We start from the raw sequence: 25,250 nt of genomic DNA, 5'->3' as shown, positions 1-25,250 counted from the left end.
CATTTGTCTCAGTATCACGCTCATTCTCTCTCTCTCTCGTACACCTGGCATCCCTGAGCGTGTCTGGGTTGATGTCGCTACCCAGTGCCCCACTCGACACGCAACTGCGGCCGCTTCCCAAGCACCATCCGGGAATCGTGGCCCACACCCCCTACCACAGAAGAGATGTGAACAAGCTGGAGATTAGGAAAAACTTTCTGACTAAGAGATTGGTGAAGTACTGGGACAGCTTATCTAGAGGGTGGTGGACTCGGAATATTTTAAGGCCCGGCTCGACAAATCTCTGGCACGATCAAATTAAGGATGGTCCTGCTTTTAGCAAGGGGTTGGACTAGATGAGTTACTGGAACCCCTTTCAACCCTAGTTTTCTATGAGTTATTAGAAACATTTGGAAAAACAGCCGTATAAGAAACAAAATTGGCGATGTAGCATCCATGGGCATCTACACGCAAGCAGCAGCTACGTCCCCATTGCAACACGCTCCTCTGGTATAGCGCGCCACTACGGTGAAGTAGCGGCTAAAAATAATCATGTGCCACACATACAGCACAGTAAAGTTGCCATAGTGACACATGTAGATGCGCCCTGTATGTTGTGTTAGAATTTGATTGAGCGTGTCAGTAATTCAGTTCAAATGTCTTTATTAAATCCAAAAGCCAATAGCAGAGATACAATTACTTTAAACAAATGCTCTAAAATAGTGACAAAGAGCTTTTCAACTCAGCTCTGGTGGTGCGGTGGGTTAGCATGTGATACTTATAAAACAGCACTGGGGAAGTGATGCCAAGGTTGTGAGTTCAAGCCTTACCTAGAGCATTTGACTTTTAGTTGGGATGCTGAAGCAAGCATGTGTGCGCCCTTCGCTCCTGTGCGGCGGTAAGGAACCAGCAGCAGCAGCAAGCTGAGCTGGGCCAGCTGCAGGGAAGTGGGAAGGGGTTTTCTCCCATCCCTGTTTAGTTGAGGGGAGAGCAGGAGGAGTCTGAACTGCGCATCAGCATCATTGGCTTCAGACAGTGTCCAGGTGAGTGCACAGAAGGGAGTCTTAAGAGAAAGTTAAAGCATTGTGGGTTAGGACACATGGAGGTCAAGGGGAAAGGGACCTGGTGATGGGGGTCTGCTACAGACCACCACATCAAGGAGGAGAGCTAGACTGGGAATGCTTGAGGCAGCTCTCAGGGGCCGTACAGTCTAGGGACATGGTTGTCATGGGGGACCTAAACTACCCTGACATCTGCTGGGAAGAGCAGTCAGCCAAATCCAACCGTTCACCTAACGCAGGAAGTATATGGTCCCACTGGACGTGGTGTTGGCTATGGGGGATGACCTGGAAGGGGAACTAGAGATTCGTGGTCACCTCGGGGACAGTGACCACCACTCACTCAATCAAATTCATCATACGGTGTAGAGTGGGTAAGATAATAATAGGGTGGAGGTGCTTGACTTTAGGAAGGCTAACTTCAGCGTGCTCAGTTTAATCAGCGATGCACTGCAGGATAGGAGTATTGGCGAGATGGGAGTCCAGGAAGGGTGGTCGTTCCTAAAGGAAGTGATCCTTCAGGCACAGAGGGAGATGATCCCAGTGCGAGGGAAAGGGGAGAAAGGGGCCAAAAAACTTCCTTGGCTAAACACAGACATCTAGAAGAGCCTAAGGGAAAAAAAAAAAAAAAAAAAAAAAAAAAAAAAAAAAAAAGGCGGCATATAGGTGGTGAAAGCAGGAGGAAGCTACCAAGGAGGAGTGTATCTACTTGGCCCGCACTTGCAGGGAGGCAGAAAGGCCAAAGCAACTACAGAGCTGAGGCTGGCAACACAAATTAAAGACAACAAAACGTCTATTGTTAGGTATGTAGGGAGTAAAAGGAAGGCGCAGGGCAGCACAGCACCCCTACTGAAGAAACAGGAGCAATTAGTGACAGACGGGGGGGACAAGGCTGAGCTATTCAATGAGTTTTTTGCCTCAGTGTTCTCGAACAAGGGTCAAGATCAGTCTCCTAACAGGCTCTTAGATGGGATCAGAGGGATACCAGCCCACCAACTGTCAACGCTGACGTGGTGCAGAGTCACTTGGATGGACTGGATGTGTAGACGGGGGGGACAAGGCTGAACTCCTCAACGAGTTCTTTGCCTCAGTGTTCCTAAGCGAGGGGCACGACAAGTCTCTCACTGGGGTTGTAGAGAGGCAGCAGCATGGCGCCAGACTTCCATGCGTAGACCCTGAGATGGTGCAGAGTCACTTGGAAGAACTGGATGCCTTTAAGTCGGCAGGCCCGGATGAGCTCCATCCGAGGGTGCTGAAGGCACTGGCCGACATCACTGCAGAGCCACTGGCAGGAATATTTGAACGCTCGTGGCGCACGGGCCAAGTCCCGGAGGACTGGAAAAGGGCCAACGTGGTCCCCATTTTCAAAAAGGGGAGGAAGGAGGACCCGGGCAACTATAGGCCAGTCAGTCTCACCTCCATCCTTGGTAAAGTCTTTGAAAAAATTATCAAGGCTCACATTTGTGAGAGCCTGGCAGGACAAATTATGCTGAGGGGAAATCAGCACGGGTTCGTGGCAGGCAGATCGTGCCTGACCAATCTAGTTTCTTTTTATGACCAGGTTACGAAACGCCTGGACACAGGAGGAGGGGTGGATGTCGTATACTTAGACTTCAGGAAGGCCTTCGATATGGTATCCCACCCCATACTGGTGAACAAGTTAAGAGGCTGTGACTTGGATGACTACACAGTCTGGTGGGTGGCGAATTGGCTGGAGGGTCGCACCCAGAGAGTCGTGGTGGATGGGTCGGTTTCGACCTGGAAGGGTGTGGGCAGTGGGGTCCCGCCGGGCTCGGTCCTTGGACCGATACTCTTTAATGTCTTCATCAGTGACTTGGACGAGGGAGTCAAATGTACTCTGTCCAAGTTTGCAGATGACACAAAGCTATGGGGAGATGTAGACACGCCGGAGGGCAGGGAACAGCTGCAAGCAGATCTGGACAGGTTGGACAAGTGGGCAGAAAACAACTGAATGCAGTTCAACAAGGAGAAATGCAAAGTGCTGCACCTAGGGAGGAAAAATGTCCGGCACACCTACAGCCTAGGGAATGACCCGCTGGGTGGCACGGAAGTGGAAAGGGATCTTGGAGTCCTAGTGGACTCCAAGATGAACATGAGCCGGCAGTGTGACGAAGCCATCAAAAAAGCCAATGGCACTTTATCGTGCATCAGCAGATGCATGACGAATAGGTCCAAGGAGGTGATACTTCCCCTCTATCGGGCGCTGGTCAGACCGCAGTTGGAGTACTGCGTGCAATTCTGGGCGCCGCAATTCAAGAGGGATGCGGATAACCTGGAGAGGGTCCAGAGAAGGGCCACTCATATGGTCAAGGGCCTGCAGACCAAGCCCTACGAGGAGAGACTAGAGAAACTGGATCTTTTCAGCCTCCGCAAGAGAAGGTTGAGAGGCGACCTTGTGGCCGCCTATAAGTTCATCACAGGGGCACAGAAGAGTATTGGTGAGTATTTATTCACCAAGGCGCCCCCGGGGGTTACAAGAAATAATGGCCACAAGCTAGCAGAAAGCAGATTTAGACTGGACATTAGGAAGAACTTCTTCACAGTTCGAGTGGCCAGGGTCTGGAACGGGCTCCCAAGGGAGGTGGTGCTCTCCCCTGCCCTGGGGGTCTTCAAGCGGAGGTTAGATGAGCATCTAGCTGGGGTCATCTAGACCCAGCACTCTTTCCTGCTTATGCAGGGGGTCGGACTCGATGATCTATTGAGGTCCCTTCCGACCCTAACATCTACGAATCTATGTTTAAGTTAGCAGGCCCAGATGCGCTGCATCCGCGAGTACTGAAGGCATTTGCCGGTGTCATAGCAGAACCACTGGCACAGCTGTTTGAGCACTCGTGGCACTCGGGTCAGGTCCCAGAGGACTGGAAAAGGGCCAATGTGGTCCCCATTTTCAAGAAGGGGAGGAAAGAGGATACAAGTCATTATAGGTCAGTCAGCCTCACCTCCATCCTTGGAAAAGTCTTTGAAAAGATTATTAAGGATCATATTTGTGGGAGTCCAGCGGGAAAAATAATCATAGAATCATAGAAGTCGGGTCGGAAGGGACCTTGGAGATCTTCAAGTCCCACCCCCTTCCTGGGCAGGAAGAAAACTAGGCTCAAATGGCCCCAGCCAGGTAGGCATCAAGCCGCTTTTTAAAGACCCCCAGGGTAGGAGCCAGCACCACTTCCCTTGGAAGCTGGTTCCAGATCCTAGCCGCCCTAACCGCAAAGTAGTTCCTACGGAGGTCTAATTTAAACCTACTCTCCAACAACTTGTGGCCGTTATTCCTTGTTATCCCGGGGGGCGCTAGGGGAAACAAGGTCTCCCACAAACCCTTCTGGTCCCCCCAAGTGAGTTTATAGACAGTCACCAGGTCCCCCCTCAGCCTTCTCTTGTGAAGGCTGAAGAGGTTCAGGTCCCGTAACCTATGGTTGTAGGGTCTGCCCTGCTGTCCCCGGATCATGCGGGTGGCCCTCCTCTGGACCCTCTCGATGTTGTCCACATCCCTCTTGAAGTGGGGTGCCCAGAACTGGACACACTACTCCAGCTGCGGCCTGACCAGTGTCGCGTAGAGGGAGAGGATCACCTCCTTGGACCTACTTGAGATGCACCTGCGGTTGCACGATACAGTCTGGTTAGCCCTGCCGACCGTGACCTCGCATTGTCGGCCCGTGTTCATCTTGGAGTCAATAATGACTACAAGATCCCTTTCTGCCTCCGTGCTCTCAAGAAGGGAGTTTCCCATCTTATAAGTGTGCTGCTGGTTACTACTGCCCAAGTACAGCACCCTGCACTTGTCACTATTGAAACGCATCCTGTTTTTGTTAGCCCACCCCTGCAACCTATCCAGGTCTTTCTGCAGTCTCTCCCTCCCTGCTAACGTGCCCACCTCTCCCCATATTTTGGTATCATCAGCAAATTTGAACAGACTGCTTTTCACCCCCGTCTTCCAAATCGTTGATAAAGCAGGGCAACCAGCATTGATCTGTAGCAGGTAGATCATGCCTGACTAATCTGGTTTCATTTTATAACCAGGTCACAAAATGCTGATGCAGAAGTAGAGGTGGATGTTGTTTTTTGGGATTTTAGGAAGACCTCCGATACGGTATCTCATCCCATTCTCTTAAATAAATTAAGAGGCTGTGACTTAGATGTTTAAACGGTCTGGTGGGTGGCAAATTGGCTTGCGGGTCGCACCCAGAGAGTGGTAGTAGATGGGTCGGTATTGACCTGGAAAGATCCGGGTAGTGGGGTCCCACCGAGCTCAGTCCTCAGACCTGTACTCTTCAGTGTCTTCATCAGTGACTTGGATGTGGGCGTGAAGTGTCCTGTGTCCAAGTCTGCAGATGATACTAAATTGTGGGGTGAAGTAAGCACTCTGGAGGGTAGGGAATGACTGCAGGCAGACCTGGACAGGTTGGAAAAGCGGGCTGAACACAACAGGACGCAGTACAACAAGGACAAATGCAGAGTACTGCACCTAGGACGTAAAAATATCCAGCGCACCTACTGGCTAGGAAATGACCCTCTCAGCAGCACAGAAGCGGAAAGGGATCTCGGAGTCCTAGCAGACTCCAAGATGAGCATGAGTCGTCAGTGTGACGAAATCATCAGCAAAGCTAACTGCACTCTATCGTGCATCAGCAGATGCATGACAACTAGAACCAAGGAGGTGACACTTCCCCTCTATGCGGCACTGGTCAGACTCCAGATGGAGTACTGCGTCCAGTTTTGGGCACCATACTTTAAGAAGGATGTGGACAGCTTCAAGAGGGTCCAGAGGAGAGCCACTTGTATGGTTAACGGTTTACAGCATAAGCCCTATGAGGAGAGACTAAGGGACCTGGACCTCTTCAGCCTCCACAAGAGAAGGCCGAGAGGTGATCTTGTGGCCAACTACAAATTCATTAGGGGGGCGCAGCAAGGAACCGGAGATGCTCTGTTCACCAGAACGCCTCTTGGGGTAACAAGGAACAATGGTCACAAACTGACAAAGAGCAGATTTAGGCTAGATATCAGGAAAAATTTCTTCACTGTAAGGGTGGCCAAAATTTGGAATGGGCTTCCAAGGGAGGTGGTGCTCTCCCCTACCTTAGGAGTCTTTAAGAGAAGGCTGGATAGGCATCTGGCTGGGGTCATCTGACCCCAGCGCTCTTTCCTGCCTAGGCAGGGGGTCGGACTCAATGATCTGTTGAGGTCCCTTCCAACCCTAGCATATATGAATCTATTAATTTATGAATCTTGCGTTTGAAAGCTTATCTAACTTAATTCCAACCACGCAGTTGGTCCAATAAAAGTCACCACACCCAAAAAATCCTTTCCTTTTGCATACTTCCTGGATCATCTCAGTGAGAACACTACTCTAAACAAAGAGTGCTCAACCTTTTTGTCCGGTGAGACGGATGGGCAGTGCCCAATCCGCATGCAAGCAGTACGCAATCGAAGCCCATGGAGGGAGGAAAGGTAGGGGCAGAACAAGAACCCAATCCATCGACAAATGGGGGGGAGGGGAGTGCCTCACCGAAGGAAAGAGTTTAGACAGGTGAGAAACGCCAAATTTCCCAACTGTGGGGAGCCTAGTGGGGCAGATATCATAGCTCCACAGACTGCAATTGGCCCAAGGACCAGAGGTTGAGCACCCGTGCTCTAACACTATCATCAAAACGCTATAACAATATTTATTATGCTTGCAAGCATTGAATCCGAACACTTACAACACGGCTAGCAGGAAGATTCTAGCTATCCCACGCTGCCTGACTCCCAGGAAAGCTCACTAGCAAAGAATCCACCTCTCCCCCTCCACCCCCAATCTCTCCCAACGTCATCTTCTTCAGAGCTAGCCCTTAATTCCACACACATCTAGCTTGTCATTCCCCATACACGTAACCTTCATTCCAGCCTGCCTGCAAGTCACTGCTTGGGTGACTGGAGCCAGCAGGCACACGTGTGTCTCTGCACACACATCCACATGGCCTGCATGCACCCAGGCAGGGTCCTGGGAGAAGCACCAATAGCTGGATGCAGTTAAGTGTATGATCAGTGGGGGTTGGAGGTCCGGGACTTGGGGACTGTGTGTGTGTGTGGGCAGGGGGGATGGGTACCTGCCAGATATGGGGAAGATAGCCGGGCGCCAAGGCTGCATCAGGGCAGGGGGGACGGGAGGGGTAGGCGCCTGCCCCTTCAGCAAGAGAGGGAGGCATCGGGGGGAGCTGCATAGCTGGGCTGGTGGCACTTGAGCTGCTGCTCATACTTGTACGGGCACAGCAACTGGGAGACGCTGCTGGGGGACGGGCTGGAGGGACCGCGACCAGGCTGCCTGGTGAGGCATGGCAGCCCCAGACCAGGGCAGGGGGGGCTGCCACAGCGGACTCACTCCACTGAAATCCGCGTGAACTGCGGGACTTCGGCCCGAATGGCAAAGGGGCAGCTGGGGGCTCCCTTTAGCAGGGCTGGGGGAAAGCAGGTCAGCACTGGCCACTGATCTTCATAAATAGGTCCTGGTACAAAAAAAGTTGAGAACCACTGTCCTAGACCTCCCACCTTTTTAACGGGTATTTATTTCCTTGCCATTGTACACCCACCTTTTCTCTTACATTAGCATATCACTTCATCCTGCCAACTGAAGCATTTGGATTGTCTGTCTGGCTGCCTCTCTCAAGTCATACATTCCTGAAACTGTCCTGCTTGAACCTGAGATGATAAAATAACACACTACCTATTACTTTACAGTTCTTAATTCCTAGATGTTTAATTTTTTTTTAAGTTACAGGAATCAAATATTCAAATAAGTTAAGAGCTATGATGCTATGCGATTGCCAGGTCAAGGTTAAGTGCAGTTTTAGTAAAAACAAAACCCTTCTTTCTCTAAATCAAATTTGCTTAGTATATAAGGGAACAGGTGGAAGAAATGGGGTGTTTTTTTTCATCCCAGACCTACACACTGCTCCTGAATTTAAAAGCCAAACTGACCTCTTGCCTATTTATACATCATGACAGGTGGTAAAAGAAGATATTCTTACAGAATCGTTTTTCAGATTTTGTTCTCTTCAATCACTTCCCCAAAGTCCCCCCCCCCCCCAATTTATATTTGCTTACAGAGATAATTAATAAAACATAAATAAGAATGAAATGTTAGTTAAAATCTCAAAAGATTAAGAAATACCTGTCAGCATTTTCATTTTTACACTCAGCCTTGTATGGATAGCCATTTTAATAATATAACATGAGGTGTCGTCTTCAAAAGATCCTGCCTGTTTGAAAATATGCACAAGTGGAGCAGCTGGAAATGCTTCACAACAAGTTGTAGCGCTGAAAGAAGAAGAAAAAACAGTTAATTTCTCAATTAGTGAATCAGTTCACATTTTGGACTCTAAAAATACCCACGGTTAGTTCTGTAGACAATACATTTAGAAATCCTTTCCAAGAGTTACAAAAGTTCCATGTCCGATACAAATCACCATTTCCAAAGATATTAACAGAGCCAACAAACAGTCTTCAAAGCAACCTTGAAAACAGCACAAGAAAAGCTGGAAAGTAGGGTTTGATGCTTTTCCACCACAAATCATACTAGCCTATCTTCAAAAAGGCCAAAAGGTTCCCAAACAGTTACGACTTTTATTCCCTACCAGCCTTTACTAGACCTGAACTAGCAGCTTAAAAATCAAAACTTTTCATTCTATTTTTAAGCCTCCTTTTTTTTTATTTTTTAAATCTATTTTTAATCTTTCTTGTTTCCCCAAGAAAAGCCATTTTAAGGATCCAATCCAATTGACACTGAGATGAATGGGAGTCTTTTCATTGACTTTACAGAGTACTGAATCAAGCCCAAAGCATTCATAGTGGATGATTTCCTCTTTGGAACCCCACCCCCCACTCCACAAGGGAAATCACCTATCAGTTATGATACCACGTACCAATGTAAAAGCAGAGACTCGCCAAAACAAAAGCAAAACACCCAACCTCCATCAATCATTGTTAAAATAGAAACATGTTTCTAAGTATGTAAATCAGGAAGAAGAGGGGCTTTTTCCAGCATTGAGGAAATCAGGACTGTTAGTCTTAACTTTACACAGAAGAGCAATTTTTAAAATATCCCATACTAAATCCTAAGATTAATGTAAAAAGATGATACTATCTCACCAGAGGAAAGCGTTTAGACAGGTGAGAAACAGAATCTAGTATTCATGGAAGGGTAATTATTGGTTTGGCTAGACACTTTTGCTTCTATTTGCTCTAATATCATTTCCCAACCTTAAAATACATTGTACTTTCTCTTTGGGTGTGCATCATACAGTATTTCATGACAATACTTTACCCATTTAAAGGTAAAAATCCCAGTGATACAACATTCAAATTGGAAGATTTAAAATTATAGCAAAAACTGGAATAAATATCCCCCACCACAATTCTGCCTAGATAAGTCTTTTGGTTTCTATTTAACAAAAGAAGATTGACAAATATAATTCTTCCTACACGTTCAAGTTCACAGGAACACAATGATTCATATACACTACAGTACTAAAATAACTGCCTTACTGGACTCATTTTTGGCATCTAAACCTATTACTTATGTTCACTTGGAAATTTTAAAAGCCTTGGTGGGGTGATGTAGTTGGGGGTAGTCCTGCTTCAAGCAGGGCATTAGACTAGGTGACCTCCTGAGGTCCCTTCCAACCCTAGTTTTCAATAATTCTGTTTAGCTTTGAGAGCTTTGAAGCACGGAAAGTTTCATTCAAGAAGTGAGACTTTCTAGTCAAGATTTTTCCCCTCCCCCCAAAATGCAGGAGCATGTGAAATCAGATTTTACTGTAAGTATTTTTAAAGCATAATTATAACTGCTATTGCTAAATGAATAGATCCTACTAGAAAGGTAAGCCAAGCAACTTCCTATGTCAGGGAGCAGATATGTAGTAAATTAACTGAGATCAAAGTGGTTCCGTAACTTCATCAAGCACTTTCTCCTTTCTTTTCCTATGTGCATGCATGACTATGCAAAGGGTGTGGGAAATAATGTTTCAGGCCTCACCGAGCCAGATATTGTGCCTATTTAATTAAAATTGGTTTAAAAAAGTTATCAACACAAGCTACACCAAGAAAACCACCTGTGAATTGGTGTGCACTACTTAAATTGGCCAGATTGAGTAAACCAGAGGTAAACTGGTTCAATTTTTTGTGTAAGCAAAGCCAGAGGCATAACCAGGAACTTTAGTGCCCTGGGGAAGACGGCGCAGAGCGCTGGGGAGGGAAGTGAGGAGTGTCAAGTGCTGGAGAAACAAGGAGACAATTCCAGTCCTACTTAATGTCTTCACTGGAGCATTTCTGAAATCAGTCCCCATTAACAGGCATGAAAAATATATCCAGTTGCTATTTAAGATGCTGTAGAGAAAGCTATCATCATGGCTTCCTGTACCTAGTACACTGGTTTCTCAGCCTTTTTCAGCTCCAGGCGCCCTTCTGTAACTTGCCTGAATTTTGTGGCACCTGCATTTCAAAAATTTCACTCATTTTTTCATTATGAAAAATAGTAGACTGACTCCCACCCCTACCTCTTGCCAAGAGCTTAGACCACAGCAGATACGAACGGCTTCTGAAGCTATGGCTTCCTACCTGAAATCTCGAGGTTTGTCTTGTGAATCACATGCAGGTGTTTACATGCCTAATAGAGCTAATATCACAAAGGAGCCCAGCTGAGACTGACATTTCATGTACCGAGACAATCTTGTAAGGTCTCTTTATTTGGGATGTTGCTGGAAAAAAAAGTTGATTTTTGCCAGATGCTTACAAAAGCTGACGCATCTCTGATTCAGTGAGTCTACGTGGTGCATACGACAACCAACACCATTCCTAAGGTTACTGCAGAAATCTAAGTATTGAACCAGCCTTAACTCTTACACCTGGGCCACGTCCAGCTGGGCAGGCAGCATGGGCTAGGAAAAACAAGAACAGCACCAGCAAGGGCTGCATGTGCCCATGAGCTTCCAGTGAAAGGGGTCGCCCGGATTCACCTCCCTGGGCTAAAAGGGATCTCATTGTAAAGGGCGACTCCACCAAACTCTGTCCCCCGCACCCACTGCTCTGGGAATCGAGTGCTCAAATCCACCCGGTGCTCGCCTCACTCACTCTGTATGTGAGCCAATGCAGCCACATACATGCATGTACATGTGTGTACGTACATGCATGCACACGCATATGTATGTGTAGGTGTATACACACAGTGCAGTGTATGGGGTGCATGTGCATACCATGTGTGTGCACAGTGTGCACGTGTTTGTGTGCGTGCATGCAGGTGTACACAAACAGGCAGACGTGTATGTGCACTGCCACACGCACTCTTTCCAAGTATGTATACTGACGTGCACATGTATGTGTATACATGTACAAGTGTATATGTGGATATCCACACCCCGCCCTACCCCCTACAAACACGGGGTCCGGACTCTAGCGCAGCCGGGGCGCGTGTCTGCGCGGGGGGCGGGCGGCTCTGGAGTGCGCACCCGGACACAACGCCTGCTCCTGCCCCTCCGGCTCCCCCCGCCCCCCGCCCTCCGGCTGTGCAGAGACCCGGCCTCCATCGGGGCGGTGCCGGGCCGGGGCCGGCGCTGCCCCAGCGCTCATGTCGGTGCCGCAGGGTGTCAAAGCGGGCCTGAGGCGGCCTCGACACGCTTCCTCCGCCGCCTGCTGCTGCCGAGCGCGCGTGCCCGCGACACCCCCCCCGCCGCTCCTGCCGCGTTTCCGGGGCGACGGACGGACGCAGTCCCGGCCCTACCGGCAGCGGCGCGGGGCGTGGGGGACGGGGCCTAGGCGCGGGCACGTGACTCCCGCCGCCCAGCCTGCGCTGCACTGCGCACGCGCGAACCCTCTGCTCCTTCCCCCCCTTCGCCCCGCTGTTGTGACGCGTAAGCTCTCCATTGGCCGCGGCGCAGGTGGGCGGGCTGAGGGCGGGGCGGAGAGACTTGAACCCTTTCGTGTCCTGTCTGCACCCACCCTGGGCACCGGGTCACACCTGTGTCTACCTCCAGGCTTCCAGTTGCACCCCCTTCTCCCCCAGCACCCAGCTGCCCCGCTTTTCTCCCCATCATGGTGGTGTGCATGTGATGGGAGGCAGCAGACATGGGCGTGGGAGAGGGGGCTGTCCCCAGAGCAGAGGGGAGCACATGCATGCAGAACCGCGTATCCATGGACGGGGGGCGGGGGGGGGCAAAGGACACGTGCATTGGGCAGGAGGGGTGCAAGGGGAGGGGTGGTGAGCGCAGAGTGCCCCCCCAAGCCCCTGCTGCCCCCCAGCTCCAGCTAGTGACTCCCTGAGGGAAGTGGGTGGTGGGGGGTTCTCATGCCTCTCTGTGAGCCTCCCACTGCTGCCCCCCAGGTGTGGATGAGCTCAGGACCCCCAGCCAACTGCATCTGGGAGGTAACCGGGAGCCATCAGCTACTCCAGGCTGTGGCCCAAGGGGGGCAAATCCACTCCCCAAACTGGAACTGCCCCCCACCGCCCCACACACACACACTGGAGCCCTCCACAGTGCCAGCAGGCCCAGGGCTGGGGTCCATTAACACAAGAGAGTGGAGGCTGGATGTGGAGCTGGATCCTGAGCAGGACAGAAGTAAAGTTTTGTGTTAAAGTGTGTGAACTTTTGGCAAGGCAGGAGTTGAGAGTCCCAGGGGGCGAGGACCAGACCCCCAGGCATGAGGGCTGGGTGGGCAGTGACTGCAGGGACTCAGATGTCCATGTGGGGAGAGTCATGGGGTGCAGGGACCAGGCCCCGTCACCCCCCTGGTGCAGGCAGGGTTTGGGCTGACTGGGGCACAGCGCTGGTGGCACCTCTGGGGCTGCAGTGGGGTCGCTGCTCTGGGCAGCTGCAGCATCCCCTGCTCGGGCTCTGCTCCCGGGCCTCACTGCCCCATGGGGAGGCTGCCCGGTGCCGCGCTGCTCCCGCACAGAGAAGCACCACTCTGGGTAGCAGGAACAACGCAGACCCAGGTCACCCAGCGCAGGTGGAATGAGAACAAGGCCATTCTTTAGCATGCAGGAGCCTACCTGCAGGAGACCTGCATGGAGAGGCTGCGGCAGTACCTGCAGCACGGGGAGGCAGCGCTGCAGAGCAGTGAGTCCCAGTGTCACCGCCCAGGACAGCACTGACCGGGCACCCCCTCACCCCAGGGAATGCCTGCCCCATCCCCCTGTGTCCAGGATGGCGACCACTGCTTCTTGGTCTTGCTGCTGGGTGAGACCCCAGCACAGCTGTAGGACACGGTGCCTCTGTCCCTGCCTTGGTCAGGCCTCCCAGCTGGGCAGAGCCCACGTGGTGTCTGTGCCCTGGCCACGTGTCTGAGAACCAGAGATCAGCTGTGTCGAACCCTGTTCCTGCAGCCCTGAGCCCAGCGCATCCGTGTCTCCCGTCCCCCACACTCCTTCCCCAACACTGCCTGCTCCTGCCTCAAATGGGCGCTGGAGCCAGTTTGTGTGGCCCGGTGCAGGGCCCAGCCCGGGCTCCTGGCAGGGGTGCTGAGGGCCCAACAGGGCAGTCACTCTAGCAGGTGTCTCCTCCCTCCCAGAGCATCCCGTGGCACAGGTGAGCGAGAAGCCATCATCCTGGGGCGGACGCACCACCCTAGCCTGCCAGGTCCATGACTTCTGCCCCAAGGACATGGCTGCTGTCTGGCTGAAAAATGGGGAGGTGCAACCCCAGGAGACGAGCTATGCAGGGGTCCTTCCCAGCAGAGGTGAGACCTACCAGACCTGGGCCACCATCGAGATTGCCCCGAGCAGCAACCACAACTACGCCTGCAGCGTGAGGCACGAGAGCCTGGGGGCAGCTCTGAGAGTGGCCTGGGACAAGGGCCGGACCGGTGAGTGACCCCCCGCACGGGGAGGGAGAAGAAACGTGGTGCTCAGGAGGGAGGAGCTGACTGACCCTGCTGAGCGGGGAGGAATTGGGGGGTCTGAGGATGCAGGGGTACTGATGGGGAGGGGGCACTGGGCCCATGCAGCATTGGGATCAAGTCTGGGGGTTTGCCTCACTCACAGACCCCTTCCCTCTCCAGAGTCCAACCCAGTGCTGACTGTGGGCATCATTATTGGTGTTGTGTGGGTCATTGCAGGTGTTTACTGCCACAGTAAGTGCTAGGAAGAGCCCTTGGAGCCAGGCCGTGCCCAGGCCTTGGTGCAGGGGAGCAGGAAGGGCTCATCACTGCTGTGCCTGGGACCTGGGAGGACAGTGGATTCTCCAGCTGCTCTGGGCTCCCAGGCCCACATGACCCGGGGGTGGCAGCAGCTGGGGCTGGGGACAGGTCTCACCCTTGCTCCCGTGGAGCTAGCAGCTCTGGCTGGGCGTGGGGCCACGGAGCTCCTTGGTGTGAGCTCTGGGTGAGAGGCAGGACCAGGCCAACTTCAGCTAATACAATCACCACTTCTCAACACATCTGGAGGGCGCAGACCCCGGCCAGGCTCAGGAGCACAGTCCCATGCATGGTCCTGAGGTTGCTTGATGTTCACCCAGGGATGCACACGCTGGACAGCCTCTGCCTGCTGTGGCTCACAACTCCCCAGCCTGCAGCTTGTGCAGCATCCACATTACTGAGGAGTGTTTGGCCTCTCCCTCTCCCTGCCCAGATCCTGGGTTCCCCTGCCACCATCACCCTCCAGGCACCCACCTTCCATCTCCTTTGGGCACAGCCCTGAGATGTTGGCAGATATGATGTCCTGCAGTAACCCGACATGGGAGAGAGGCAGAGATGACCGGAGTCCCGTGGCTGCACCAGCCTCAGGCTCAGATGGCCACGGCCCGCTCATCCCCTGGTCTGGGCAGGGCCTGGAGGACCTGGAGGAGGGAGCAGGGGGTGTGCACTGGGCCAGCACCTGGTTCTGGGCACTGGGCACCAGCTACACAGCAAATAGCCGAGAAAAAGGGGCAGGAGCCACAGTGTCAGGTCCAGCAGGTCAGCGACAGAGGCGATACCCAGGAACCACTACTTAGCGGACCAAAGGACTGTGGCAGGGGCAGTCCTGGGCATCTGGAGGGCCATGGAGACCTCTTCAGATGGCCAAGCGGACACACCGTGGGTAGAGCCATGGGGCAGGAGGGGAGGGACTCACCCGCTCTGTCTCCAGTGCACAACGCAGGCTGGCAGCTCACTGCTTCAGGCGCAGGCTGGGTCACAACTCAGGATGCAGCCGTGGCAGCTGCTGTACTGCTCACAGGCCACGGTGTTGACCTGGGTCACATCCATGGAGGAGCCCACGTACAGCTAGCTCTGCACTGGGGATGCACAGGCAGGGAGGGACTGGTGTGAGGGGGAAGCCACATCGGAGGCAATGTGCACGTGCACATGATGGGAAGGAGAGGGAGCAAGGCCTGCCTGTGCTGGGCTTGCTGAGAGCTTGTTTGGCGGGCTGGGTGTGTGGGTCCTGTGCTCTGAGCAGTTTTGCGTGCTGCTAGCTGAGTGGTTGCTGAGCTAAGCACAGACAGCCAAAGAGCCTGAGGATGAAACAACGCAGTCAGTGCTCACCTGTCAGTCGAAGCTGCATGGACTGAACTGAGAAGCAAGTGAACAGGCATTCAGTTTTTTTCAGGAAAGGCAGCCACATCCCCACAGTGGCGCAGGGGGGCACTAGAGCTGGGGGGCGCTAGAGCATGGCTTCCTGCCTGCCAGCCACTGCCAAAAGAAGGGACTGAAGCTCCAGTGGAGGGCACGGGCACCAGCCTGAGGACGACTGCCCCACAGGCAAACCCTGGCTGTGGGCTGGGCCGGGAAGGGGATTGGTGGGATGGGCGGAGCCTGGAGCCTGGGGGCAGGGCTTGTGCAGGCGGCAGGGCATGGAACTTTGGGGCGTCCTCATTGTGCGGGGGGCCCCTTAGGGTTGGGGGTCTGCAAGGGGGGCTCTGGGGGTGCCTGGCCTGGCTGGGGTTGCTAAGAGGGGGTCTGCCCCCTCAGCCCTGCACTTACCCTAGTGACCCCGTGCAGGCAACGCTATCCTGGAGCTGTTGAAGGAGAAGGTGAACAAGCAGGCGTGGAGTGTACATACTTTTTCCTATCTTCAAGGCCGCGGTGAGTGAAGCAGTTGCAGAGGAGTTACAAAGAACAAACACTTTCCCTTATCTGTTCTACTGTACAGAGCCAGCAATTCTCCACAAAGCGGTTATGTCATCTTATAACTCAAATGATCAAAGTTTAAGGCATTTATTTTTTTCTGATTCCACAGTCCCCCCCTTTGAGACTATTTAGTCTCACTTTAGCCTTAAACTTCCATTCTCATGAGCCCCTCTATTTCATCATGCAGCCTTTCATGTTTTCTTTCAATCTGCTCACACTTTTGTAACACCATTATTCTAGACTCTGCTGTGGGTTTTCTTGCCTTGCTAAAGTTTCTATTGTGGCTGAAATGTTAATTATGGCTAATTCCAATTCTCTTATTTCAAGCCACGGTATGAAGGCTCTCACAAATTGATGGAACCCTGTGTTTCTGGTAGCTAAGGGATTAACCGCCCTTTTCATGTGATGGTTGAAATTTTTTACTTGTTCCAGATATATTGCACTATGCAGTTCGAAACCAGGGATAACACGTCCACGATTGCATGCCCCCACTCAATTCCAGGGCAAGATTTTATGAGCCCTGTTTCCGCAGATCCAGTAAAGGCCCGGGATAAAAAGGGTACTCAAATCTGGACAGCTGTTGTGCCATATACAGCACTTTCGATTGATATGCATCGTATAGGACGGACCACGTTCGGTTGCTATCCTGCTGGACCGAGATATATTACAAGAAGTAAAATTGGAGTGAATGTCAAATTCCGATCTGTTTGCAATGAGAGCAACATGAGGTTCCTTAGAAAAGTTGTAGACCATGAATCCTGTACAACTGAGAGAGGGTACTTTACCCAACAGGATTCCACTGGTGCTATTAGGGCTATAATCTAGAGTAGTTAGGCAATGAGGGTAGTGTCCTACAGGTGTGGCTTTATTGTAAGCTCCGGTGTTGTTGGATCTGTAACAGAAAGGCGCCTCTACTCTTGGGGAGATTATCCATTTAGCAGGGGTGGCCCTCCTTTCCTTAGGAGCGGACCGATGGGCAGCTAACGAGTAGTGTCTAAGGCAGCCGCCGTTAATTTTTCCCCATTGCTGGAGGGATATTGGCACTCCGATCATTGGGATTCGTTGGTGTAGGTGCGCTGGGCTGTGAGAGCATATCCAGCAGTCACTTTTATTTCCAGCTTGAGCCACCGTAAGGGAGATCTGCAAGTAAAAATTTTTCTCCCACCTGCCTTGGGTGATACTAAGATACTCAAGTGTGATGTATCAGGATATCAGTGCCATTTTTAGAGACAGGAGGGACAAAGAATTTCAACAACAAACATAACCAGCACCAGTAAGAGAAAGAACACTACCAACCAAACCCAGGATGGCAGCCAAAGCCTTTCTTCGTCCTCTGGGCTCAGGTTACCTAAAGGACTGAGAACGTCGGCTATTGGTCTTGATCGAGGTGGTGATCTTCCTAGTGGGAGCCTTCACTTTCTTCGAGGCCGGAGATGATATCTTTGTTCTTCAACTGATGAATCTGGCTGGGCTGAGGTGCTGGGTTCAGGGGAGAGGTTACTAACACTTGCACCCTGATGCTCCTCACTTGCCTGAGTGAGGTCCTGAGGGTCTTTGTCCTTGGCCTCAGGGAAAGGTCCCAACCTTGGTTGGAATTCAGCTGCTTCGGGTTCCAATGGAGGTGATACCTTCTTGCAGTGTGAGGCGTGAGTCTACATTTGGTGACCCTGGCAACGAACAGCAGAATTAGCGGTCAGAAGTACCTGGAAAGGTCCCTTCCATCTGGGTTGAAGTGCGTTTTTCCATTGATAGACCTTTACGTAGACCCAATCTCCTGCTTTAAGGTTGTGACAGGGAACATCCGGTGGTTGAGGTAAGGCTTCTTGGACCTGGGCTGCAGCCTGATGTTGAACCGGTTGTTGCTGATGTGTGAGTCTCAGGAGAGCAGGGTTTGAACAAAGGTCCAGGATATCCTCTGCTGGCTCCGGCGGTGGGGGCGCCCCGGGCAATGCTGGATACATCAGAGCGGTGGCCGGCGTGTAATTTTGGGGAGCAGCCAATTTCTCCCGAACAGCTTTGAACTGCTGTTTTAATTTTTCTTGAGAGTCTTTTAGACTTCTAGTTTGAGATTCTGTCCGCCTTTTGGACATTTCATCATACCAATAAAAGAATGCATCCCACTGGTTTTGTGGTGTTTTGGATCCACGGGACTCTAAAGCCCCTCTTAAGTGCACTATTTTATCCCGATCCAATGTTCCTTCCTGTGGAAAATGCTTTACGGGATCATCCCTAGTATACCAGTTCCACTTATCCAGGTACTTGCAAGCCTCGGGAGAATAGTGTGTGTACATGAAGTACGCCGGAGTCCCCTTAGGGGGGACGGGAACTTTTTTAGACTGACTTGTTCCCATTTTCAGTCACACAGGGAGACGTAGGAGAGGCTTATTTAGGATGTCCGGGCCGCTCAGTGCCTTGCCCCGCAGTTTTTCACCGCCCAGACAAAAGGCTTCTGACCTGACACCGGCTCATAAAATGGAAATGGGGAGGGAAACACAAGAGGGATCCTTTCACTCCTGCTCTCGGCAGAAGCTACTGGGACAAGGGGTTTGGAAAAGACAAAATCACTCAGACGCCCTGTCCACTGGGTCACGAGGTTCCAGCTGGGCCCCTTGCTTTCAACGCTACCTTTTTAGGCAGAATCGGGGTGGCTAGACCCAGCCTTAGTCCCAGACCTGGTCAGTGGCTCATTTTTCTAAATGCACACACACACATTCATTCAATAGCCAGAGAGAAAAAGACCAAATCACTGGGAAGCCCTGTCCACTGGGTCACGAGGTTCCAGTTGGGCCCCCTTGCTTTCAAAAGTGCCCTGTCAGGCAGAATTGGGGCGGCTGAACCCAACCGTAGTCTCAGACCTGGTCAGTGGCTCATATCTCTAAATACACACACACGCGCATTCATTCAGTCAGCCAGACCTCCTCCCCCACACCGCCTGAGTTAATTAACTACAAGCCCGATGTGCTGTTGGATGAAGGTGCTTCAAACAGTTTCTCCCTGAATAAAACGTACGTTACCAGACACAAAATTGGATCCTTTACCAGACAGAAAAGTTTAGCCGGCAGTAAGGTTCAGACTGACCTGGGTTTTGTCATTACCTCTGGTGACACGTGGGCATGACGATCTTGTCTTTTCTTCTCTCTTAGGTGGCTGGTGAGACTTGAGACCCCAAGCATTCTGCTTCTGCCTTTTATGTTCAACTTCACAGCTCAACAGGTAATGGAAGTTAAATGGCTCATACTGGCCAGCCAAGTAAGGCAACGATGCTGCAGAAGCCAGATGGGTGTGAACTGCTTCCCTGGGCATGCTGGCCTTGGGGAAAACCACCAGATCCCTCCTGGCTGGGAGGAGAGCATCTAACAAGTTGAGTGTCCCAGTAGAAGCTCCCGGGGGTGCCTGCATCTGCAAGCCCACTTTTCACCCGTTGCAGCCAAGCCCTTGGCCAATGGGCGAGGCTCCACTGTTCGCTGTGACACTGGATGCTTGAATGTAGCTGGGACACCTGAGTGGCAGTGCGGAGGTGAGTCGGGCGGGGGCCTGTGACAAGGTTACATGAGAGTGAGGGGGCAATCTCAACATGAGGACTACGAAGCGCCTCTGTTGGAGTGCACGGGCCCAAGGCAAGGACGCAAGAGAAGAGGCTTCAGAAAACTACAATTAATGAGAAGCCACTTACATGCTCAGACAGGCAGAGGCAGCAAGGCTGTCATCCCATGGACGCATCCCGGCAGATCGGGCAGGGGAGGACGAAGGGAGGGGATGACGGGGGTGGAAGGGGAGGGGAGGAGTGCAGGGTTTCACCTCCTCAGGGTGAAGCAGCATGGGAGCAGCCAGGCGAGCTGGAACCTGCGGGAGAAGGGCAGAGTCAGGGCATGCTCAGTGTGGGGTCCTTCCGCTCAACCCCGGGAACAACCACGGGGTAAAGGAGCGTCTCCCCAGCAGGGAGCAGGACGTGGCTCTCACACATGGCTCAGTGGGGCTTTCTGTCCCAGCGGGCCTGGCCTGGGCCAGAAGCTCTGATTCCCGGGATGAACCCCTGGCAACAGGGTCCTGAGGCCCAGAGTTGGGCAATGAGAGGCCAACCCAGGAGATAGCTGGTCCATGCAGGGCACTAGGGCCCTGGCAGAGAGGTGGCACGGGTCATCCTGAGTGGCCTGGAGGTGGAGGGCACCCAATTATCATGTGGGCTGGTGGAGGGGCAGCCCCTCAGGCCTGGGTCTGGTTGGGGTGCAGGGGGGAAACTCACCTCCTTGCTGCCCCCGACCTTCTCCTCCTCCCCTTTGCCACAGTGTCAGCCCTGCAGGTGGGAGGCAGAGACACTGGTCACCTCCCATTCACCCCAAGCCCCCAGGCTCTGGCCACTGCCACCACCCCATGCCCAGGCCTCCCCTCTCTCCATCACTGCCTTTGTACCAGGGACCGGCCCTGGGTGTCCTGCCAGACCCACCTCCCTTCCTCCCGCTGTGCTGCCTGCGCCTAGGTCTGGTTCCTGGCTGCCGTCTGGACATACACAACAGGGACGGCTCCCAGCACAGAGAGCCCAGGCCTGCAGCGCCCCTGTCCCAGCCTTGCCCCACCTAGACACTCAGGGCGCTGGAGGGAGTTGTGGGCAAGGCACTTACTGAAGACACACTAGTCATATCCCTTCATTCACCTCTTCCCTTCCTGGGCTCCTGGCCCCCACCCCGTCCTTCTCCCAACCTGTGAGACCCTTCCCAGGTCCAGGAACGGGCTCCTGGCTCCAGCCCTCCTTGAGCTCCCCTACTGATCCCACGCTCACAACCTAACGCTAGAGAAAGCATCATGTTTGCTGGCTGTAGGGCCACTTATGGTTCTGGACTGACTCACGGAGCTGGCTGATTTGGCTTGGAGCATGAAACATTTCTTTAGAAAACCCCCCAAAAAACTAGGCACATCATCATACCTTTCCCCCTGTCTTGTCATCTTTGGACCCTGCAAGGCTTTGGTCCATAGGGGCAGGGGGTCACAGCCCACGTCTACCAGGCAGAGGGCCCTTGTCTGTGTGGAGGTGTCCTGATTTTGGGGGCCCTCTGCCTGGGTGCTGGGTTCCACAGTGGGGGGAGCACTTTTCTGCGTCCCGGCCTCAACCACCTGGGAGGGGCTTTTCTGCCTGATTGCACAAGAAGCAACTGGTCAGAGATGGATCGTGGACTGAATTCAAGCCCAACAGGCCCTTTGACAGAAGAACTCCCTGACCTGCAAAGACCCCTGCTCCCAGCCCTGCCAGCCTGCCCTGCAGCAGGAACACTGCACGTGACACCCCCAGCACCCCCACACACTAGCAGTATAAAAAGCATCAAATCTTTCCCTGTGCCCCAGTCCTTTTGGACAGCGGTGAGCCTCTGTTTGTGTGCTCGCCGCTGTCCTGGCCAGGGGTTCCCCCTGGCAGCCCGTATTGGCCAGGCAGAGGACCCTGGTCTGGTACCGGCGTGTTCGTGGCAGGGGCCCTCTGCCTGGGTGCTGGCCGCCACGGTAACGGGTGGGCACTCCTCCACGACCCCCTCCACAGGACGCTGTTGCAAATGAAAAAACAGTGGCAGTGAGGACAAAATGCAAGCCCCTGGCGCAGTGCTGGCAACCTGGCGGAGTATGGGGGAGGGGACAGCCAGCCACGAAGCAAGGGAGGTCCGTGCAGCACAGACCCAGACCTGTCACCCCACCGGTCCCACAGTGTGACACCCACAAGGCTCACGTAATGCCCAGCACCGCAGACACATGCCCTCCCCCCATAGAGCCGGGGCAGCACCCAGCCCCTTGAGTGCAGGGCCTGGCACAGCGGGGCACAGCCTTGACCTGGGCACACACGGGGCCACACACACTCCCCATCTCCCTGGGCAGGGGCATGCAGAGCAACTCACCTCTGTGGGCTGTCCTCCAAAGCCTGGCCCTGCTCCCTGTGTGCCTGGAGGGCCAGCACCAGGGCGCGATTCTCCTGTTGCAGCTCCTCCACTTGAGTCTGCACCACAATCACCCCAGCCCATCAGACCATGCCCATGGCTGAATCGAGCATATCAGGCACCCAAAAGAGGCACCTCCCGAGGCACCTGTCAGGCCCCACCTGCCCCAACACGCAAGGTGCCAGGACTCTGTTTCCCGCTTTCATGTCCTCTGGGATATACCCAACTGGCCAAGCTCGGCCTAAGCCTGCTCCCTCCCCTGCCCCACACCGCTGCTGGCCTTGCCCCCCCGCCCCGCCCCCAGCTCACCAGGAGCTGCTCTTCCCTTTGCTGAGTTCTGTGGGGACAAAGCACATTTGTGGGCTCAGGGAGACTGACGGCGCCATCCCACAAAACAGCCCTTCCCCAATGAGAGACTTGTGCAGAAGCAGGGACGGGCCCTGGGCTGCAGCCCCGAGCCCTGCGTGGCACCCCAGGAACAGCCCGGTGCTCCCCAGCCCCACACCTACCGGGACAGGAGGACTGCTGCGTCCTGCTCCTGTTGAGCCAGGCAGGCCCTTAGTGCCTTCAGCTCCAGCTGCAGGAAACGAGAGCGTGTGGGTTAGAGAGGCCTCATGCCACTGCCCGTCTGTCTGCGCACGGAGCCACCTCTTGCACCATGTGTCCTTCTGGCCCTGCTTTTGCCCTCCATCCCGCAGCCCAGGCCCAGCCTTGTCCCTCTGGTCGACGCCTCCGTGCACCCATTAGCCAGCGCACTTGGTCTCCTCACAGCCCCCAGCCCCGCTGGGACCCGTTCACCTGCTGCTGGTGGTACCGGCAGCGGGGTTTGTGCTCCTGGAGAAAGAAAGAGCGTCTGGGGCGATGGGCTAACTTAGGCAGCAAGGTCCCATCTCCCCGTGATGCAGGGTTGGTGGCCCCCCGAGCCCTGGGGCCAGGCACGGCTCCTAGAGCTGGGCCCGGGGATCCCAGGGGCTGGTTGTTACCCTGTGTCCCAGGTGAGTCCCCAGCTCCAGGTCCCCCCAGACACTCGTATTCGGGAAGGACTGTCCCTGTGATCGGGGGATGAGCCCATGACCCTCCCTTAGTCTTGGAGGGCCCGTGGAGTTGGTGGGAGACAGAGACTGTCCCCAGGGTCCCATGTGCTGCATGGAGCTGGGAGGGGCACGGGTCACCTGGGGAGAGACCCCCACCCTCACAGCCCCAGAGCCCGTATGAGCGCCGCCTTGCAAGGGAGCAGAGGGCAGCAGGGCCATGGCCAGGAGGAAGGCTCCCAGGGCTGGGGCATGGGCAGGGGCTGCAGGGCCAGGACCTGGCCCAGCGTGTGGAGCCCATGGGGGCCAGTCCTGTTCCCCTTCCCCAGGGAACTTGCTGGTGAAGAGCAGGGGGTGACAGCTGGTGGGGGGTGGCACAGGGCGGGGGCTGTCCAGATTACACCATGGACAGCGTGGGCTTAGCCTGCTAGCCAAACCCTGACGGGAGGGGAAGCCACACAGCCCTGTGGACTCTCGTGCTGCCCAGCCCTTCTTGCTCCCATGGCGGGGCACGTGCCCAGGTCTCACCCAGGTTGCTGGAGCGCAGGCGCACGGGGGGCAGCTTCTCCCGCTGGAGCATCTGCAAAGAAACACAGCCCTGAGCTGAAGGAAGGAAAGAGGAGCCGGACTGCCGCGAGCAGGGACGAGGCATGGGGCCGAGTGCTGGGCCCTTGCCCACCCTCAGCCCCCGCTCACAGCTTGTCACATCTCCCAAAAGTCCCCGGGATGGACCCGTGCCATGTCCCCAGGGCTGCCCCCATGGCTGAGGGAGAAAGGGCACTCATGTCTGCGACTGGTGCTCGCCTCCGATGCCCGGATAGGAACTACTAATCTAACTAAGAAACAAACAAACAACTAACTAACGAACTAATGAAATAACTAACTAACTATTGAACTATCTAATGAACTAACAAACAACCTATCAACTACAAACTACCTACCTAACGAACTAAGAAGCTACCTAAAGAACTAACAAACTACCCAACAAACTGCTAAAGTAAGGAACTAACTAACCAACAGGCACAAGGACAAGGAAGGGCAAGTGGCGCGGGCGAAGGGCAGGACAGCACTGGGAGGAGCCGGTACCTGAGAGTGAGGCTGGGCATTGTGATGTCACTGGGCACAACAGCTCTTTTGCCATGGCAACCAGGGGTCTCCCTCCCACCTGGGCAAGGTGCTGAGTGTGGGGGCTGTGGGCGCCTTTGGCCTGGCCTGGCCTGGGGGTGCTCCCGCCCCAGATGACCTGAGCCCCTGAACTCTTTGGGCGCATTGTCTGTCCTTGTCCGTGTGGCCCAAGCAGTGACCGCCCTGGCTGGTCACAGCAGTGACCACCCTGGTGCAGGGAGTCCCGGTTAAACAGTAGCCCCCTTTGATCACTGCCCGGTGGGGTGGGGCTGGGAACACAGAGCCCAGCTCGGCCTCAGCCCCATCTGCAAATCCAGAGTTACAATGGCCTCCGAACCCTCCACCCCTGCTTCTGTTGGAGAGAAATAGCTCCCATTCCTCTTGCCCCTGCTCAGATACAGCTCAGCTCCCCAGCACGGTGCGGTCACTAGGAGTGGACTTTCCTGATAGTCCTCTTGCCCCACACTCACCCCCACCACCAGCAAGGGGATGGGGGGAACTTGTGCAGCTCAGGGGGACACTCCCTGGGCTCTGTTACTCCACATGGGGAAGGGGGAGCAGGGACGGGCATGCTCATAGTTGTGGCACAACCAAAACACCAACAGGACACTTGTGGGCTTCTCACATGAACCCAAGTGCCAGGGATGGGCCCATGGACAGTGCTTGCTCTATGGCATGGGTCCCAGGGATGAGGCACTCACTCAGACCTCCATGCCTTTGGGGTCTGTCTACGAGTCACCATTTGGCTGAGACCGGGGGCGTGGCAAACAGCTTGATCTTTATTAGGAACAGGATTCAGCAACTCACAAGCTCACAGCTTGCAGGGAGAACTACAACTACCCACCAGCACAAACCACACCTGCAGGGCATCACAGGGAGAGACTGGGTCATCCCACTGCTGGCCCCTTCAAGGGACCTCCCATGTACCACATCCCCGTCCTTTACTCGGGCAGCTCCCTCTTAGCTACTTGGATGTTCATCGGGCGCTACTTTAACTGGTGTGGAAGAAATCAAACTTCACGTTGTGGTTGTATTAGAATTGGCAGAGCCAT

The 25,250-nt window shown here is 53.9% G+C and overlaps 1 protein-coding gene and 1 long non-coding RNA gene across 7 annotated transcripts in view; one reads left to right on the top strand and one right to left on the bottom strand.

The window, feature by feature from the left end:
- Positions 1-7,578: 7,578 nt before the first annotated feature.
- Positions 7,579-11,524, bottom strand: LOC132244832 (uncharacterized). The gene is made up of 2 exons (XR_009456679.1): positions 8,200-11,524; positions 7,579-7,727 (listed from the first exon to the last, which is right to left on the bottom strand). It is a non-coding gene; the product is annotated as an uncharacterized LOC132244832 (long non-coding RNA).
- LOC132244830 (hereditary hemochromatosis protein homolog) overlaps positions 11,525-25,250 on the top strand; it is a 27,547-nt gene continuing 13,821 nt past the window's right edge. For 2 of the 6 annotated variants that reach the window (XR_009456676.1, XR_009456675.1), the window contains exons 1-4: positions 11,527-11,959; positions 13,590-13,883; positions 15,999-16,082; positions 19,271-19,644. Coding sequence is in view for 2 of the 6 variants with exons in the window: in XM_059717352.1 (XP_059573335.1) it covers positions 11,650-11,959; positions 13,590-13,883; positions 15,999-16,082; positions 17,698-17,777 (768 nt within the window). In the remaining 4 variants the exon portion in view is untranslated. The other 4 variants (XR_009456677.1, XM_059717352.1, XM_059717353.1 and 1 more) reach the window with 4 other exon arrangements.

This window comes from Alligator mississippiensis, chromosome 14 (assembly GCF_030867095.1).
Source record: "Alligator mississippiensis isolate rAllMis1 chromosome 14, rAllMis1, whole genome shotgun sequence".
NCBI lineage: Eukaryota > Metazoa > Chordata > Crocodylia > Alligatoridae > Alligator > Alligator mississippiensis.
Note: the sequence above shows the minus strand (reverse complement) of the source record. Positions and strands in the feature narration are given on the sequence as shown.